At 42.7% G+C, this 14,205-nt stretch overlaps 1 protein-coding gene across 3 annotated transcripts in view; it reads left to right on the forward strand.

The window, feature by feature from the left end:
- The window catches only part of RAPGEF1 (Rap guanine nucleotide exchange factor 1), an 83,478-nt gene that overhangs the window by 26,704 nt on the left and 42,569 nt on the right, over positions 1–14,205 (forward strand). For all 3 annotated transcript variants that reach the window (XM_065695727.1, XM_065695728.1, XM_065695729.1), the window contains exons 2-4: positions 5,757–5,896; positions 9,962–10,140; positions 13,268–13,424. In XM_065695727.1, coding sequence (XP_065551799.1) covers positions 5,757–5,896; positions 9,962–10,140; positions 13,268–13,424 — 476 coding nt within the window. The remainder of the gene's footprint in view (positions 1–5,756; positions 5,897–9,961; positions 10,141–13,267; positions 13,425–14,205) is intronic.

Below are 14,205 nucleotides of genomic sequence, written 5' to 3' on the forward strand. Positions count from 1 at the left end.
AAGCCTAGTTCTTCCTCTCCATCCTTATAGCTACCCGCTGGCAGGCTTGACTGTTTTGTTGCAAGGAAAGAGATGCCCTGCACCACAGAATTATTAACCATTACTTTTACCAGTGGTAGCTTTCTGTTTCTGTGGCAGCTTTCAGTTTCCTGGTAGTTTTCTCTCACAGCTCACTGGTGAGCTTCACATTGTGCCTTAATGTGTCAGCTTTGCCAGTGCTTCTGTAGAGGTTCTCAGCTGCTGGGGGAGGCTGTTTGAGCTTTAGGTTAGAGCAACTTTTCTGCAAAGCTCAAAGGCCTCGATTTTCTGTTAATCACTATTATTTTAATGTTTGCATTACAGGAGAGCCCAAAAGCTTTAGCCAGGGCAGAGGCCCCACAGCTGTGTGTGCATGCTTACAGGTATGCAGTAGATACAGCCCTTGCCTTCAGGGTGGAAGGAAGACAGTTGGGAATTCTAGCAATAGTCATATAAAATCTTTAAGGATCTGTTCTTTGTGGCATGTGGGAAGCTCTCATATGCCCATCTGCCCATCCTGAATCGCCTGTTCTGCTGTGTTCGACAGCAGAATTGGGGCTTGAGGAGCCAGATCCACAGTCCCAGCCCTGTAGCCTCTCGCTGGGTACTGCATTGCAGTACACCAGGCAGACACCCTCAACAGAAAGATCATTTTGAGCTATAGCTCATTATTTTTTTTCCCTTTTGCTTCTGCACTCTTAAAGTCACTGTCAGCGAAGGTTTAGCTGAAGCCTTGCAACTTGCCTTTTGTCTTCCGAAAATGATGGAGCTGAGCCCAAGGGAACAAATGCCATTTTAATGGGCATCGTTGTGTAACTCATTACATAAGTCACCTCTGCCTTCAAAGGGCTCGTGGCAGAAATGGCAGGAGCGGTTGATTAAAAATGTGCACAATAGCTTCATTATGACATGGGGAGAGATGTCTGCTGTTATTTTTAATCTGATAGCTTTTAAATATGTGCATCCAGCAGAGACCCAAATGGCCTTTGAAAAGCGAACCATTTGTGGGATAAGATTTTTAGACTCCACTTTGTTCTTTCCAACAAGCCACGAGAGTCAGTTCAAGCTGGAAAATGAACTGTAACCCTTTTTAAGGCTTTGACACCTCTAAAGCTGCAGGCGTTTGGTGTGTGAACACGACCAGAGTGAGAGAAGATGGAAGGTTTAGGTTTTCACGTGAAGGAAAGAAAAGGTACTGTAAAGTTTTGGGTTTAGTTTTTTTCAAGCCTGTTTTCAGTCTGTTTGATATGATCACTAAACAAGTTGAACAGTGGAATTGCCCATCCCTGCTGCTGGAGCCTGCCTGCTGTTGAGCTGTGCTGTAGTGACAAAAACATCACCAGGAGGTCCAGAAGCACACAGGGGTTATTTCCCATCTCCAAAGCCTCCCATGTACTGGTTACCCCACAACTGGAAAGTCTGCTGTGACTGAGCTCTGTAAAACCCTGAACTTTGACTTTAAAGTAAATAGTGTGCTGTTGGGTTAGGTTGGTGGAATTCACCAGCATGTGTGGGTTTTGACTTAATTTCTGGAGTTCATTTGAACCAAGTGGAAAGTGACCATTTGACTATGGCTTCGGTGGACACTGGGCTTTGACTTGCTGGCTTTCTCCCTAAGCAGCCTAATTTCTTCACCCGCAAGCACGTAAGCTGATTTATCTGCCTTCCCCTGTGCTTCTTAATCTGCTGTTGCTTAAAATCTGCAGTTCTTTCCTCACCAGATTTAGCTTTCTGTCAGCAAACTGGCAGGCAGCACTGCTTTGCTGGGGCTGGTGGAGCTGCCAGGGAACGAGGTGACTGTGGCCTCCACAGCCCGGTAGGGCTCAAGGGGTACCAAAGCTTCCCTCTTGGCCACCCTTGGCAGCGGGGCTGCTTGGAGCAGGCGCATAACGTGAGCTTTCTCCTGTTGTGTGTGTGGTCGCACCCCAGACACGCGCTATTCGGGGGGAGAGGAGCCCGAGAGCTGAGCGGGGCCGTGACTCAACAGCTGGAGCGCGTTCAAGCACAACGGAGCAGGAGCCTCATTAACAGGGGATGGAATTAACAGTGAGACGAGTGACGTATTAAACCTTCCAGTCAGAAATCAAGAAACTCGGATCCAGAGTAAAGTAGTTTTGAAGGGATTGGGTTTTTTTCACAGCAGAGCATCTGGGCAGGTGAAATACAAGGGGATGGAAAGTGGTTCCTTTGAGACAGAAGCGCTTCAACACAACACTGCCTTAATTTTTTCCCCTTTCAGTTGATATAACTCCATCAAGTTTATGACCTTGTCTTTTCCCATTCATCTTATTAGTACTTGGACACTGCATAGAAGTGCAGGGTACCCTCCTCCTGCACGCCAAAAAGCAGAAAGAGAAGTTGAGAAAGCCAGTGCCGAGATTCCAGTTAAACACTGCCGGTTATTCATCAATAGGAGTCGAGGGTAATATGATAGAACAGTTTCCAGCGGGCAGGCTACCAAGCTCAGGAACAACCTCAATGCTGCATTAAGGGGTTTGGTTACTGTAGACAGGCAGGAAGGTGGTTTAAGCACTGCCATGACTCTGTTTTCTGCTTCGCTCTGTACGTTATCAAATTAATTGATCTGTAAAGGCATGCTGTGCTGGTTGAATGTTTTAACTGGACAGATACAGGACATGTTAGATATTTAAACTAGGATATAGTGTAAAGAAAGTGACTTTCTCAAAGCAGACCAGTGCTATGTAACCATTCTATGAAGTCACTCAGCTTTGCTTTTTGCAGGAGGGTTTCAGTCCTCGTCTGTAAAAGCTTAGGTAACTGCTGCCTTTGAACCAGGACACCTTCCTGACTTCTCCTTTGTACCACTTCATCCTGATTCATTAAAATGCAAATTCTGTTTATCATGCTTGAATGATGTATATGCTTGAAAAGCGTAAAGCCCATCATGCTGAATAATGTCTGTTGGCATTCACTAAATATAATCACAGTAGCTTCATTGCTTGATTCGTGAATATGGGGATAGGGATGGGGGCCTGCAGTTGAATGGAGATGCTCTACTGGAGTCACTGACTCACCCTCTGCTCTATTTAGGCAAGTTGCTTCACCTTTGTGCCTGCTTCCCATCTGCAGAGTAAGGTTAAGACCTAACTGTTTAAGGATGAGGAAAAGATGTTTGTAATGTGCTTGGAAGAATAAAAGTGCTATTTTTAAGTGCTACACGTAATTGAGTGTTGGAGAATATTGGTTTGTGACTCATTTGTTTAACTGCAAATGCATCAGAGACTTATGAGCAGATGAGATCTGGAAAACGCTTGTTGTAGATGGAAAGACATGGCAGTAAAAAGCTGCATCAATTTGTGATCTTCAAAGCAGGACTTAGCAGGGCTGTTCAAACAGTAACGTTTATTATTATTGCAAATGCCAGCTGCTTTACTTCATTAGTACTATTTTAAGAAGTTCCTATTCTGCTCCAGACACTCGCTTCTGTCCTCACTCTGTTGGTCTGTGTCCCCTTGGAGTGTGGCATGCAAATGATGCAGTGTTTGATGTGATGGAAGGGTAAAGAGAGCAAAGGGCAGTGGTTAGGGTGGTGGTAGTGATGGGGATCTGCTGTTAGCAGAAGAGAAACTTTGTCTGCTGACAGAACATCTCATTTTGGAGCTTCCTCACCATACACACACGTTAATTTATCTGTTCATGTGCTTGCCCATAAAGGTGGGTAGAGATGTCTGGTGGAAGGAGAAAAGGAAATGGCAGTCTTCTGAAATCTTTCCCTTCCAAATGTCTTATTCCCCAGAAGGCAAAATTATCACCATAGGCAATGGAGGGTTCTGTAGGTATTGAACATTCTCTTACTCAGACCAGCAGTTTGGATCTCACTGGAGCCCGTGGAGGAGCCAGATACAATTTGTTGCTGCTACTATTATTTCCCTGCAGATTAATTATTGTAATCGTTTGCCAGTCCTTGACAAATAAATTCAGAGCCATGACTTTTCTTGGCAAGCATATGTGCATACACATGCATGTATAGAAATACTCATATGGTGTATGAAATAACTATGAACTGTTGGAGGGGTTGGTGCAAGAGCATTATCACAGCAGCCAGGAACTGTTTTCAGTGGTGACCTTCAGCACCCTGTGGAGCCGGAGGGGTTTTAAAGGTTTGGAGATCCCCTTGTAGATGTAAAGCAATGACGTAAATCGTTGCTAAGTTAAGGTGCCAGCTGCTGTAAGCGATTCTTCAGAGGCCAACTGATATGTCTGGATTTATCTGCAATGACCAAGGTCTTTAGTTCCTCCCTGCTCAGAGCATTAAACAGGATTTTATGATACAAAGAAAACTTGAAAATACATTTACTCCTGTAAATGGAGGTCTGCAGCCACACTAGATTACAATTGGTGCTGGTGCAGCTTCCATTAATAGGATGCCTGCAAGACTGTGCTCTAGAGGACACAACTAACCAGAAGTTTAGCTCTGGTAAAGGTGTTAATAGCAGGGTCTTAACATAGTTCAGGAAACTGAGTTTAAACGGAGACAGCCCTTTGGGGAGGCAAGCGCAGGTTCCTTCCCTTGAGTTGTGGTTAGGTAATTTCTGAGTACGAGGAGCCGTGTTTGTGCTGCAGTGTGGTATTTAGCTTCTGGGTGCTAGATTTGACTCAGCAGCCTTTTCTGTTTGCAGGCTGCATGCTAACAAGGTGGTGCAGTGCTGCATGCGTGGGGCTGTGTTGTTTGGGCTCATTACAGCCAGGGCAGTCAATTCCCAAGTAATCTAAAAGAAAAATGGAACATACAGCAAAACTGCTTACTTTTCTTGTTAATATAAAGACAAGTTGGGTAACTTCTGCTGAATTATCTGAGTCACTAGAGAGCAATTCAGACCTTCATTTATTAAAGTGCTCTTTGCTTGAAATACATTCTGAATTGCTTTCTACAAGGAAGGTTAGTTTTATTTAGCTTTGTGGCTAAACAGATAAAAATATATTTCAACGGTAAGTCTGCATATGGCATGATTGCAAACCTTTGAGACTTCTGCTTTTAGATACTCAAAAAACTATGAAAATACAATTGTTAAAAGGATTGAGCTGTTTGTATTTAAGCCCCTTCAAGGATGCCCTGGTATTGAAGTGGTTCCTCTGGTTGTTGATTTCTCTGGTACATTTGAAGTGACGTCCATTGTAATTGACAAGGGCTGGCATTTTTGTTTGCATTATCCATGGAGCTACATCCGAAGGTGATGCTACCAAGTGAGCAGAGATCAGCAGCCTGGGAAGGGCATAACATTGGAAAGGATCTGGTGCAGCCACCAGTCCTGGGTACCAGGCAGAACCCTGCCTGCACACCCATGGTGGCTCCTGACCCCCAGCAAAGACACAGGCAGGAGCTCTGCTCTGCCAGAGGTCTGTGAACAAGTCACTTCATCCCCTTGACTCATCTGCAAAAGAGCAATGTTGATTACCTCCTTTGTAAAGTACTTTGGGATCTGCTGGGGATAAGTGCTTTTAAGAGAGGTGTTCTTCCTTTTCTCTGCTAGGCACTGTTCCTGCCTTTGCACTACAGTGTTGCTGCCTCCGAGGGGAAGCAGGAAATGATGGTGATACTGCAGTTGGAAACCTAATAGAGAGCCACAATTGTATTTTTATCCTGTTCCACTCAACAAATTTACAAGGTTGCAATAAATTTACATGGTGCAATTATATTCCAGATAATGCTGTAACACAATATCCCTGGTTTCAACAATTTTACGCTAATCCAGTAATGTATTTCTTTGTTTTTCCAGATTCTGAGCGTTCCCATCTCTCCTCGTTCACTATGAAGTTGAAGGGCAAGTTTCATTCACCAAAAATAAAGAGAACCCCTTCAAAGAAAGGAAAGCAAGTTGAACTGACAGTGAAAACACCAGAGAAGTCAGTGAACAAAGTAAGCAGTTGAAGGACCTGTTCTGTTAGTCTTGCTGTTGTTTTGCTTGCTGGTACTCACTTTATCAAAATCCAGTGTGGCTTTGTCCTCTGCAGAATTCTGCATATTTTCCAGGGATCCTCAGGGTTGCTTTATGGTCAGTTATAAATTGTACTATGTAGTGTAAAGTAAGAGCAACCAAGGCATGTACTTCCCTTCGGAGAGCCTGATGAGACCTCCTTCCATAAGCATTTAACTATCGCATTATGGAATGTAGTGTATGGCATGACACATCCCTCTCCACAATGTTCCACACCCTATGGCTGTGCTTACAATTTCCAGATAACTGCCTGGTTTTGGGATGGATCCTTTCAGAAACCCCAAAACCCAGGCCAGCAAATCCATGAAGTTGGTCCAAAGATGTGCTCAATCTCTGACATCAGCAGGGAGAGTCAAACAGATGTGTTCAAGCAGCTGCTGATCCCAGCACACTGCTCCTCAGCCCCAACATACTCCAAGTCCTCTAAGAGCTGAGGTCACCCCTCTTTCCCAGCACAAACCCATCACAGTGTTATCTCCTCTGCTGTTGTGACCTCATTTTGTAGGCTGGAGACTGTCTCTGTAACAATACTGTTGCAGTCAGTTTTCAGGTATAAATCTAAGCGAATAGTTAAGAGCAATCGAGGTTATTTATGATAATTCACAGTCTTTACCAGTTGTTGTTGAAAGTCTCATCCAATGTGCAGTGCCAGGAGTGCAAACTTCTTTAGGTTATCTCTGCTGAGGGTTGTTGTAGTGGTATTGGAAGCAGTCAGCAAGATAGTTACTTTACACTGTGTGATGTGCTTAACGCCCAGAGAAGTCGCTGCAGGGGTTCCTGGCCCTATTCTGCACCATCAGGTGGAAGATGATGAGGCTTTTATTTCCCAGGCTGTAGGGTTTTTTTTCCCCCAGGAGGCTATGGATGTGCTTTCTTGAGCTGAGCACCTTGTGTTGCTGACTGCTATTGAAAAATGAAAGAATAATCTGAGAGTACTCCTTGAAGGCTTTTAATTCCAATGATGTTTCAAGATGTTGAAATAATTTAGAGGCCTTCCTTTAAATTGACCACAAATTAAATAAATTGGAAATGAAGAATCCTTTTCAAAATACTGTCCTACAGCAAATATATCTTAGCATGTTAATAACCGGTGAAGGTTTTGCTTTTCTTTCTTTCCTCTTAGAAACAATTCAAGAAGATTTACTGATAAGGCATGCTGAACACGTAAAACTTTTCTTTATGTGCAGATTGGGATTTTTTAATTGGAAAACAAAACACTTGCAGGAGTTTTTATTACCATACATGATTATTTAAGCTGTATGCAGTTTTATATTGTGATACATTGTTGATTTCTGGCTCATTCCTTGTGCATTTTAATAGCTCCTGTCCAACTAATCAATTAGTTGGATGTAGTGAGCTCATTAGCTTTGTGTGGAGGGAGTGGGGAAGAGGATATGCCTGGACTGTTGCCAGGTTCTCTCACTGGAATATAGACATCAGTTGACAAACAGGAGATTTTCTGACAGAAGACACACTTGATAAACCAAATATCGTCCTTTCCTCCCTCTTAAGTACTTCAAGAGTATAAAAATAGCATCTTAAGTAGATAATCACTGTAGAGCAGAAACAGCAATACCAAAAAATTTACGTGAAATCACTATGAGTAACCTGAAGGTTATGCTCCACCCATGCAGACCTCTCCTCTTCCCTTTTGTACTTAGAAATTTGGCAGCATACAGGGAGGTTTTTCTGAGCTTCCTTTTGTCCCCTGTACCCTCTCTTTGGGTCTTACCATAGGGCGTATCGTAGGAACAGTAGTGTCCCTCAGCAACATATGCAAAGTTACAATAGGTTTTTCATTGCCAAAATGCAGGCAAAAAGGGTCTGTTCAGCTTTTGTAATTGGGTGTGTTCTGTACAGCTCGCTGTAACCCTTTCTGGATCAGTTGTGTCTCATACATGATGCATTTGGAACGATTATTTAAGGGAAGAGTCCTACTTGGGCGTTAGAAACACACTGAGATGTTTGGTGGAAAAACTTAGTATCATTAGTCTTGTGAGATACAGGCACGGGGATATATTAATATCCATCCATCCCACCAGATTATTGCTCCTTTCTCCAGATTTATTGCTGTTGTTCTCAGGCCACAGTGAGTAAAGCACTAAGCACGAGAAACTTCAGCCTCGGAGCAACAGCTGACATTGATGTATGGGAGCTCTGAGCAGCACCTGTGATCCTATGTAGGATGTACAGGCTTGCTCTGTGTATGTTTGCACACGTATACACACACACACATGCAGTACCTCTGGACCTCAGAATGGGATTCAGTAAAAGTGCTCTTAGGGAATGTCACCCAAAGAGCTGGCAGGGAAGTTGCAAAAGAAGGGCTGTGTCCCATATAGTGTCCGGTGGCTGGATTTGCCTGCCTTGGTGTGCTGAACGGAAGGATATGTGTTTCCACTTGTCATTCTCAGCCCTGAACTCTCAGAATCAAGCCCATCCCTCCTAAGCTCCAGGAGAGTGTTTAAGCTATTAAGTCACAAGCCTTTCTGCAGGAAACAGTTGTTGAGTGAAATACATAAACAGCCATCAGAGCAGGAACTGCAGTCCACAATTTTTCACTTCTGTTTGAGAGCTCTGACCAGAGGGCCATGGTCATACTTGCTTGGGGGTGTACAGGGGCTCTTCATCCCTGAAATGTGTGATCATTTTATATGATATGCCAAACCTTCTGAGTTTGAGCTTCTCCGTATCTCCTGGAGTAAATTCTGTGGTGGTGAAATGCCTGAAAAATGAGAAATGTCATTTTTTGTATCAGTGAGTTGCCAGGATGCTCCTCAGCAAGGGAATTTGGGTGCTGTAGGCTGCCGGTCAGAACTTGAGGTGCAAGCAGTATGGTCATAAAGTGGAAGCAGCAGTAGAGTTTGGGCACTTCCCAGATGAAATGGAAAATGACAGGGTAGTTTGCAGGTCCTAGATTGGATGTTACACTTGGAGCTCTGTGGGACTTGGGAATCTAATCCTTTTATGCAACTGGCCCCAAATTACTAACCAGTGTTGCCTATAAGTTGTTCTTCCTAAAACCTTTTGGGCTGCTGGCCTGATTTCACAGAAAAGCAGCAGTTTAACAGCTGACAAGAGTATGGGGAGCACACAATGCCCATAGGTCATTAATTCTTGAAGCTGAATTTACTGAGGAGATAATGGATGAAACCTGACTCTGCTAAGCTCTCTGCTCCTTTTCTAGCAGTGTTCAGTAGTTCATTTAAATCTCACTTAGGAGCTGCTTGTGGCATTAGAAGTCCTCCAGGCATACTCTGGTAAACTTCTTAAAAATATCCCTGTCCAGAATGCCTATAAGGCATCATGTATCACTTGTGAGTTTCCTCTGCTAGCGTTGGTGATGGCAAGGAAGTTGGTGACCGCAACTCAGCTTTATTCCAATGAATTGTTCCCTTCTGCAACATTCATTCACCGATGCCAAAACTTAACTTCCACAGTTTGTCCCTCTGGAAAGCATGGGAGTTCCCTTGTTCCAGCAGCATCACAAAATGATTTGGGTTGGAAGCTGATCAGGATGGACGTTTTTATCTGTGAATGGAGGAACGAGACTGTAGCCCACTTTCGAACAAGTAGGCATATTGGAGACAGGAGAATTAATCAGAATTATAAGAGTGAACAGCACATATTTTGTTGAAACTATGAGGATGGATACAGAAATGGAGGCATAAGTAAGTTTTTCTGATTCAGGGCAGGGGGGTGTCCTCTTTTCTTTTTCCCTTTGGCTCATCTGCTGCATTTACTGGTTGAAAGCACCTTTTGGTAGTGAGATGTGCTTAAGGACTTTGCATCAAAGGAGCAACTCAATTAAAACCAGTAGTTGTTGCTTTGTTTCTTGCATTATCGTTACTATCTGCACTTAGGGGCAGGGACAGGCAGCAAATCTGCCTGCAGAAGGTGTGCCTAGGTAGAGGAGGTGAGAAGACTGTGTAACATCAGGGAGGCTGAGGTTTTAACATCTCTCTCCTTTGTTTCCTCCTCTTCAGAATGTATCATGGCTAGAGGAAAAGGAGAAGGAGGTCGTCAGTGCACTGCGCTACTTTAAGACTATTGTGGACAAAATGGCAATTGATAACAAGGTGTTAGAGATGCTGCCAGGCTCAGCAAGTAAAGTGCTGGAAGCCATCCTGCCCTTGGTGCAAACCGATCCACGCATCCAGCAAAGGTAAGTGTCCTTGAGTTTTGGGACTATGACAGAGCAGCAGGCGCCCAGCTTCTCTCTTTGCATGTAAAGAATCACATTGCACAGAAGACAGGCAATGCTGCAGTGGCTAATGAAGTGATGGCTATTTTTTTACTAATTATGTGGCAGTTTTCAAACGTAACTTAAAAGCGAGTTCCCTGCTGGGGGGAAGCCCATGCTGTGGGAAGATAAAGCAAATCAGAATGGTTTCAGAGAGGAAGAAGGGATGATTCTTAGCATAAATTTGGAAATGCATCATTTACTAGCGGGAGATGCCCCTCAGGTGCTACAATGCTTCTGCAGTCCGTGGTGGTATCCTAAAAGCTAGCAAATCCCATAGCTTTTACCTGAAAAAGAGGTTATCTTCAGAGTAATACCTTTTTGTATTCAGTTTATCCACCCTGATATTAGGGAAGCCTGAGCCTCCAGTCTTAACTGCTTTTTTGGATTTTACTGGATCAGACACAGAACAGAAGTCAATAGATGTACTTCAGTAGATTAACCAATCCAAGTTTATTCCTGTGTACTCTCAACAGATTATTTATCTTTTAACAGATTATGTGTATTATCTTTTATTATTATCTGTGTATTATCTTAGCCAGTTTGGAGCCAGGAAAGTAATAGAAATTTGCCAAAGCGAAGCTCCACATGGATTATAGGAATTTGTGGAGTTGTCAAGCCATAGAGATATAGCTGCTGCTCATCCCATAGATGCTGGAGCTGATTTACACAAAACAAGCAAACATTCTTGGATAATGTAGAAGGAGCAAGATTAGCACAGACAGAGAAAAGCACAAAACTAGGCAAAAAAATGCGGGTGTTTGGTTCCTGAAATCCTGCCTGTTTCTGTACTGTTCCTATTTGTTTTCTGATTAAATACCTCGATTTTTTTGTTTCAAGATGCTGATTTCCATTCTGGTGCAAGAAAAGCTTATAGTATGGTCAAGGGTGCCAAATAGTTTGCAGAGATGCTTAGCTGTGTTTGGCCCTGATGCGTAGACCAGGATTGTATCTTACAGTATGAATTGAAAGAAGCAATAGGTGAGAATCAGACCTGTGGCTGGGACAGGAGGGATCCAATTTAGGTTGGATCTGTAGAACTACAAAGAGCAATAGCTGTTAGAATGGGAACAATTATCAGGCTTCTGGGTTGTGGCGCGGAAGTTTCTTCTGTTGCTATCAGGTTTCGCACAGCCATTAAATTCCTGACAAGCACCTGCTCTCACTTAATAAAAGAAACAGGGAACTTCCCCCTTACACCAGGAGAACATGTAAAATGTCAGCAAATATTTTTAGGATAGCACATATTATCTTTATAGCCGCTTGCTTTGATTTCTGTATCCAGGGCGTGTTTGCTGGGTGATCTTTCCTTTCGAGAATATATTTGGAAATAAATATCAACTAAGTGGTCTGCAGCAGCAGCAGCAGTGTTTGAGACAGTTCTAGCCTTTCTCTTAGTAATGAGCTAATGCAGCCTTGACAGTTGGATATCTGTATTTACCCATATAAGCAGAATTTTCATAGTCAATAGGTAGTGGAGTCCTCTACATAAGTCTCTCTTTCTGGAAACAGTATGTATTAAGGCACAGATATATGTTGTACCTTGTTTAGCCTCACAGTAAAAAAAAAGGGATCTGGCTTTCTCAACAAGCTGTGTCCTTTCGTGCCTACCGATGTACTTCATTTCTTTCCAGTAGTGACAAAGGGGTGATTTTGATAGCAAATCCCCCTCAAGAAAAGTGAGCCAGACTTGTGTCAGTGTGGAAGAAAGGCCTACAATCATTGCTGGACTTCTTTTGGCTTTAGGGGAAGCATTTGCATCAAGGAAAAAAGTAATTAAATCTAGCACAAAATGGGCTTTCAATTACTGCCTCCTTAGAAGGAAGCACACTGAAGATTAATGGCAAAGAAATCAAGGCCTTAGAAAGAGATGGGGGTGGGCCCTATTTAGGAAATATCTCCTACCAAGCTAATTTCATTTGAAATTAGAACAAATGGCAAGCAGCATACTTTAAAGAAAAACAAACAGCTAAACAAAAAGTACTCCCCCTTGTTTGTATCTCCCTGGTTGTAACTTGACAATAGCTCTTTCTCCAGTCCTGCAAACCTCATTCACCTAAATAATCTCCTTGAAGCTTGTGGGCTCGATTCTCTTCTCACAGATAATGAAATTACTGGAATTAAGCCAGTGTAAAATGGATCCTGAAGAAAAATGGGGCGATTTGGAAGACTTGTATCAGTAATGATTGCAAGATTACGCCTTCTCTTATCTATTTATGGTTTCGATGCAGTTTGGAGTTGGTTTAGCTTTACAAAGAATTGTTGAAGCATTGCCATCAGCAGTACTGTTACACACCTTGTTTAATAATGAAGTGTTTTCAGAATGGCCAGGGAAATGCCTGTGAGCACTGTTGTTACAGTTAACTTTTATTTAGAGTTGTCATCCTTCCAAACTTCTTTTTTTTTTCCCCTTCAGAACAATAGCTTCAATTCTGTTTCTCATTAAAAACAAAACAAAGCAACACCCTTCCTCTTCCAAACCTGAGATTCATTCAGTTCAATTTCTGTAAAGAAGCAGGTTTTAATTACATGTTTTCAGGCATTATAAACAGTTGAGGCAATGGTTTGTAAAGGAATGAATACAGGCAGCTCTCAATTATCCAAGACACTTTTGGGGAGAGTTAATAAGGAAGAAGTAAAGCAAAGATAATAGTGAAATAATGTAACTTAGACTTAAATATAGCACTTAAATATTTACCTTTGAAGTTAAGGCATGGGATGGAGCTGTAAATTAAAATGGAAAGGACATTCTTTTTAGCACTGCTGTGTTAATCTGCAGCCCAGATAATTCTTTCTGTTAACTGAGAATGAACTGCTGATTGTTTGTACCTTCCTACTGTCATCCTCTTTGGTGCTGGAGAACAAGAGGGCAACTGCATCAAAGGAGAAACCCAGGCTTTTGTCACCTGCTCAACACAAATTGTGGATGTCAGAGAGAAAATAAGAACAATGACGTCTTCAACAGTGTGAAATGAGCTTTAAATCAAGCACTCTCGTTACGTTTGATAGTATCTCCATAACTTCATTTTGTTCTTTCTCAACTGTCCAGCTCTGCCATCTCGTCCTGCTATAGCCGTGTGTACCAGAGTCTGGCCAATCTAATCCGCTGGTCTGATCAAGTGATGCTGGAAGGCATAAATTCAGAAGACAAGGAGATGGTGACAACAGTGAAGGGTGTCATAAAAGCAGTTCTGGATGGAGTCAAGGTACATAAGACAAATCTTGTACATTATATAAAGTATATAATAATGGATTTTAGAAGAGATCTGGTTGAAAGAGGTTGAAATCTTTATTCAGCATCATATTAAATTTCAGCAAGTCATTCCCAGTCTCCCATGCAGATTACAGAGTTTGCATATTTTCTGTCTAGGCAAAATACAATGGAATATAATGGAAATGCTTCCTGTCAATGCCCACAGAGACTCAGACTCCAGCTCTGTGTTTTAACATAAATTTTAAGGGATTTGTCCGTGATCCATCACCACTTTCAGCAGTGGGATTAGGATGTGGGACAGGTGATGAGCTCAGCTCAGTTTTCTGGAGATTAATTTTACATGACTAATGGGAATGTTAAACAGAAACCTTTGTATCCTTTGTGAGGTCCTACTTACAGCATTCCCTCCCTACCCCACCTAGGGAAAGCTGTTTGCTTTCCTTCTTTCTCCTGGTAAGCCTTTTAGTACCCCCTGTTTCTATTTCCTAGGCTTGTCTCTGGGCCCATGGCTGCCGAGGCTGTTCATTCAGCTGTCCTAGCACTGCAGTTAAAAGTTGGCTTGACCTGGGCTTAGGGCAGCAGTGGCGAGCCTGTTGTATCTCCTGGCAGTCTAATTTTGAAAGCTGTAGAGGAAGTTGAGCCTCTTCCAACAGCAGATCTGAATCTAAATGGGGATGTTTAGATCACGTACGGAGGGAAAGTTGGGATGGAGTTTTAAGACCTGCAGTAGGTGTTTCACCTGGGTTAGTGTATCAGGAACAAACATCTTTCAC

Source organism: Lathamus discolor, chromosome 15, assembly GCF_037157495.1.
Source record: "Lathamus discolor isolate bLatDis1 chromosome 15, bLatDis1.hap1, whole genome shotgun sequence".
Lineage (NCBI taxonomy): Eukaryota > Metazoa > Chordata > Aves > Psittaciformes > Psittacidae > Lathamus > Lathamus discolor.